The sequence below is a fragment of the Vicia villosa genome, unplaced genomic scaffold (genome assembly GCF_029867415.1).
Source record: "Vicia villosa cultivar HV-30 ecotype Madison, WI unplaced genomic scaffold, Vvil1.0 ctg.000353F_1_1, whole genome shotgun sequence".
Taxonomy (NCBI): Eukaryota; Viridiplantae; Streptophyta; class Magnoliopsida; order Fabales; family Fabaceae; genus Vicia; species Vicia villosa.
This window is the reverse complement of record NW_026705160.1, coordinates 924,590-930,040: the sequence shown is the minus strand read 5'-3', so window position 1 is coordinate 930,040 and position 5,451 is coordinate 924,590. Positions and strand designations below refer to the sequence as shown.

The 5,451-nt window shown below is 32.7% G+C and overlaps 1 protein-coding gene across 1 annotated transcript; it reads right to left on the bottom strand.

Moving 5' to 3' along the window:
* Positions 1–1,214: 1,214 nt before the first annotated feature.
* LOC131627273 (cysteine-rich receptor-like protein kinase 44) lies at positions 1,215–4,369 on the bottom strand. The gene is made up of 7 exons (XM_058898111.1): positions 3,518–4,369; positions 3,295–3,411; positions 3,031–3,179; positions 2,721–2,931; positions 2,368–2,605; positions 1,874–2,027; positions 1,215–1,777 (listed from the first exon to the last, which is right to left on the bottom strand). The coding sequence occupies exons 1-7, from the start codon at positions 4,296–4,298 to the stop codon at positions 1,457–1,459; spliced, it is 1,971 nt and encodes a 656-aa protein (XP_058754094.1). The 5' UTR covers positions 4,299–4,369; the 3' UTR covers positions 1,215–1,456.
* Positions 4,370–5,451: the final 1,082 nt, after the last annotated feature.

The following is a 5,451-nucleotide window of genomic DNA, read 5'->3' as shown; positions in this document are numbered from 1 at the left end:
CGGGAATTTTTCGGACTCTATTCATTTTGCAGGGGACTTTATTGATGGAGGTTGGTGCTGGAAAATATCGAGCTGGTTCGTTGAAGGGAGTCCGGTGGCTGCTGTTGCTGCTGTTATGGTTCCATTGGTTGCTGTTTCTGTCACTCCGGCTGCTGCTAATGAGTCCGGGCAGGCTGCAGCAGGCGAAGCCTCGGGTCTGCATACTGCTTTCAATAGGCAGCTGTCAGCGGGGATTAAAGAATTACAGGGAGTTCTAAATTTGGTTCCGATTAAAGAGAAATGTGTCGATATCTTCTCTTGGGCTTTGTCTTCTAATGGGTGTTTTTTTGTTAACTCTTGCTATGAGTTTTTTAAGGCGTCTCTTTCCGGTCCTCCGATGGAAAGATCTAAGGTTTTGGCTTTAAATTATTTATGGAAGTTCAAAGTTCCTCCTAGAATTCTTTGTTTTTGTTGGAGATTTTTATTAAATAGAATCCCGACTAGAGATCAATTGGTGAGAAGGGGAGTCTTGGAGGGAGGAAGTGAAGCGGTTTGTGCCTTATGTTCTAAAGAGGAGGAAACTTTATCTCATCTCTTCTTCTTATGTAATATTACGATCCGAATTTGGAGAAGGGTGTTTATGTGGCTTGATATTTCCGAAGATTTGTCTATTGATGAGTTTGGTGATTTCTTTCATTTCTTCGGGAAGATTCCTTGTTTAAACAAGCGTATGATTGTGGGTACCGTTTGGCTCGCTACGGTTTGGGTGATTTGGTTAAAGCGCAATGCGGCGATCTTTAAGAAGGAAGACTTTAGTTTTACCAAAAGTATGTTGGATATTGTATCACTATCTTGGAGGTGGTTGTGTGCCTCTCATAGGAGAGTCAATCTTTGTAGTTTTTATTATTGGAACATTCTACCTCTCCTTTGTTTTGAAAGGTCGTTTTTCTTTGTTGTATCGGGGCGGAGCATCCCTTTTGCTCCCTTTAATTCCATCACTTATTTAAAAAAAAACAAGTTTGTACTCACTTTCACCTTTACTTTCATGTCAAAAAAGGTCTAAACTCCATTGAAACACGTATTCTTCTGACCTCAAAATTAGACCTGATCACATAATCTTTATCCATTTTTACAATTTTCCTAAATAAATAACCACAATTTAAAATAAAGATTCATCCCAAACATGGAGGTTAATACCTCTACAAGACAACCACACTTCTTTCCTGAAAACCTCAAAAGTTGTTGACCATATAAATCAAGAAATATAAAAAATCATAATGCATAAATATTTACACAAACATTTAATGCATTTGCACTTTATTTAATGAATTTAAAAAGTACAGGACTTTACTATACTCGTTAATCCACCACATTATAAACTCAAAGATATTCCAAAATTAAAGAGAGATCTACTTTGTAATATTATAAACCAATTTGGTTTCCTCGCAAAAGAATATATCACTCTTATGAATAAAATCTATCGTGGGTATGGATCAGTAATTGAAACCTGGTTAATCGATTCATGTGATCCATTAGGATTTCCACCCGATATCTGAATATTTGGTAAGTTTCTAGTTTCACTTCCATAAAAATATGCGGGTTTCGATGGTATTGAAAGAGTGAGAGAATGACTATTAAGCATGAGTGCAACACTAGCCATGGTTGGTCTGGCTTCCACTTCTTCTTGAATACATAGTAAACCAATATGAATGCATCTCATTATTTCATTTTGTGAAATGTTATGTAATGATGGATCTATAATATTTGTAGCTCTTCCCTCATTCCAGCTTTTCCATGCCTGCAAGAATTTGATCAAATACATATATTTAAATTACAATTAGCTATAGGACATGAATAAATTTCAATAAATTTTGGTGAGAAAAGTGTTACTTACATAACTTAGTAGGTACTCAACATCATTTCCAATACAAATATTTGTACTATTTTTCTGACCACTTATTATCTCAAGAACCAATATTCCAAAACTAAATACATCAGATTTTACAGAAAATTGTCCGTGCATTGCATATTCTGGTGCCATATATCCACTGCATTCCAAAGTAGACAATCTTTATCAATACAAAAATTATGAAATGAAAAGTTAATAAGTTTGCTTCAATTCTTATATAAGACTAATGGTATCAATAACAATATTCTAATCTTGATTTTTAAAATGAAAAAGTGTTTTAACTTTTATGTTATCCTTCAATCATACATTTTGATACTTTTTAAAAATACTTGGCTCTTATATCATTCAAATAAAACTTCAAAAACTTGGGATAAACTGTTGATACAAGTAACTAAATTAAAATTTAAACTAAATACTTTACTTATAGTCGATTCAAATTAATGACAATCCATAAACTTAAGCAATATGAAAAGACTTACTAGGTTCCAACAATTCTATTAGTATTTCCTTGAGTTTGATCCAAAACAAACAACTTTGCCAATCCAAAATCAGCTATTTTAGGATTCATCTCACTGTCTAAGAGAATGTTACTTGCTTTGAGATCACGATGAATAATACGCAAGCGAGAATCCTCGTGGAGATAAAGAAGACCTCGTGCAATACCTCTTATGATTTCATAGCGATTGGCCCAATTCAACAGTGCTTTCTTTGTCGGATCTGTAAAAATAAAGATAGTACGAATTTCAAAACAATTTTAATAGTTAGTATTTGTCTAGACATAATAACGTTTAAGTAAATGCAATTTTCTAATTAAGTTGATATGATAACCTACCGAATATGAAGTAATCTAGACTTTTATTCACAACAAATTCGTAAATAAGTAATCTTTCCCTTCCTTCTAGACTGAAACCAAGTAGTTTGACTAAATTCCGATGTTGAAGTTTGGCTACTAATGTTACTTCATTTTTAAATTCCCTGTCTCCTTGAGCAGAATCTATTGATAACCTTTTGACCGCAATTTTTTGTCCATTAGAAAGTTTACCCTAAAAAAATTTCACTTTTAGATATAGTATACAAAAATTTCTACTATAATATTTTGATAGCATGCACTAATTATACGAGAGAGAGAAATGAATCCTTACCCGATAAACATCTCCAAATCCCCCATGCCCAATTTTATTTGAATTTGAAAAGTGATTTGTAGCAACTTGTATCGTATCAAAGCTAAATTGCAATGACTCAACGACCATTATTTCATCTTCTCCGTCGTCTTCGTATTCTTCATTGTTAGCTTAAGACATTAACCAAGTTAAATAAGATAGTTTTTTTAAAGGTACAAATGCAAGTCGATCTGTTATAAAAATTTGCAGACCTCTCTAAATATTTTTTTAGTGAAGTATGCATACCTTCAAAACTGTGTTTTGGTTTTCTCACCCGCAAACAGAAATAGGTAAGAATAGCTACCAAAACCACAAAAACAGATGGCACTGCTATGGCGATGACAGTACGTGTTTTGTTGTGTCCTGCACCACAAATTTAGTGACAGTTACTAATATTTTCACTGTAGTTAGTGTGTGTGATTTTCAAGCAATTAAGCATCTTTAATATATAGATGTGAGAACTACTTACCCGAAGAAGTGTTAGTGGTGGATTGTGATGGTGGAGTTGCAACTGAGTATAACTCAACGGTAGCATTAGAGAAGTTATAAATTTCATATCTAAGATGGCAACTTGGTTTATAAATTCGTGCTCCTTTCCTGCCATTACAACAAATTGGAATTGCTGAAATTATATCTTCCAAGCAATCAATGCATTGTTGCGATGACAAATCAGGCACACACTGCACAGCACCATATATAGTCTTAAAATTTGCATTCTCATACTTAGCTGCATCATATTTAAGACGGGAGTCACCTGCTGCAGCTTTGTCTTTAATATCTGTCAAGAGTTTATTCAGTGCTTCGCTAAACTTGTCCACGTCGGGTACAACTCCCCCATTTACAACACCCTTTGTAGGTTTATATTCTACTGTCGTAAATATTGAGCGATTAGAGTACCACAAAGTTAAACTCCCACTCCAAACAATCGCCTCTTTTTGATTTGGACACTGCTCTCTAAGATCGGTAAAAGAACTGTTTAGGTATGTTAGACACTCATTGGGGTTAAGATCTCCGCTACACATTGCAATGGCATATACTTTGTTTGGATCCTGGCCATACGAGAAATTGTAGAAACCGTAGTTAATTTCTTTATGAGAATAGAAACTAGATATAACGGTTTTGAGGTTGTTGTCGTAGGTGCTGTTGGCTGTGTAGTTGCCTCTGTTGTTATCACATGATGCAAGTCCTCTGACTTTGGCTTGGGAAACTATTATGAAAAAAAGAAAACAAAGAAAGGGAAGGAGAGGCATTGTAAAAAAAGTTTTGTATGAATGAGAATGATGAAAATGAGGTGAGGGTGTGCTATAAAAGTGAGACGAGGGTGTAGGATTCTTGAGTTGACTGACCATAAACTTATTTTGTATGAATGTGACTGATGAAAATGAGGTGAGGGTGTGATATAAAGGTGAGATGAGGGTGTAGGGTTCTTGAGTTGACTGACCATAAACTTATAGAAAAATTTGATATTCTTGATTTTTCTTGTACGCTTAATTGAGGGTGTAGGGTTCTTGAGTTGACTGACCATAAATTTAATAATGTTTACTTGTAATGATAGAAATAATGGAGGAAATAAAACAGCTTCCACGTCAAACTCCTTTGATAATCTCAATGAAGGCAACACGCTTCCAATCAAGGGAATAAAAGACCTGCTTTTCAAACCTTAAATCAACAAACTCAAGTATTATGCATAGCAGTTAGCTTGTCATTAGTGTTGAAGTGTAATCATTTAGTCATTAGTGTTGAAGTGTATTCATTTAGTATTTGCTATTAGATTCTTGTGGCTCATGAGTTGGGCTTCAGCTAGTTGGTCCAATATGGATTGTGTATATATTACATCTAAATATATTTTCAATAATATATATTATAATTTTGTTTAAACAAAAATAATATTTATATATGAGAAAAATCTATTATTGATCTATATATTTCTATATACGAAAAACGGTATTTATGATCCAAATATTTTTTATTCATAAATACTACACGGGAAAAAATCTATTATTCATCTAAATATTTTTATATAAGAAAATTTACTATTAATCCAAATACTTTTTTGTAAATGATACCTAAACAAATATAATATTTGTATACGTGAAAAAAATCTTTTATCGATCTAAATATTTTATATACGAAAAATGATATTTATGATCCAAATATTTTTGATTAAAAAATTGTATATATGGGAAAAATATTATTATTGATCTAAATATTTTTATATATGATAATTTACTATTGATCCAAATATTTTTGTAAATGATACCTAAACAAAAATAATAAAATGTATTATTGCTCTATATATTTTTATATGCCAAAATGATATTTATGATCCAAATACTTTTGGTTCAAAAATGGTATACGGTAATTAACATGCTTCACTCATGATATCTTCTTATTTGACTTTTT

Bases quoted from the DNA above. Each gene is read 5' to 3' on its own strand.
- LOC131627273 (XM_058898111.1), bottom strand. From the start codon at position 4,298: ATGCCTCTCCTTCCCTTTCTTTGTTTTCTTTTTTTCATAATAGTTTCC. The intron at 2,606-2,720 runs GTAGGTTATCAT...TTATTTTTACAG, and splicing joins TCTAGATTACTTCATATTCG to ATCCGACAAAGAAAGCACTG. The intron at 1,778-1,873 runs GTAAGTAACACT...AAATTCTTGCAG, and splicing joins TTGAGTACCTACTAAGTTAT to GCATGGAAAAGCTGGAATGA.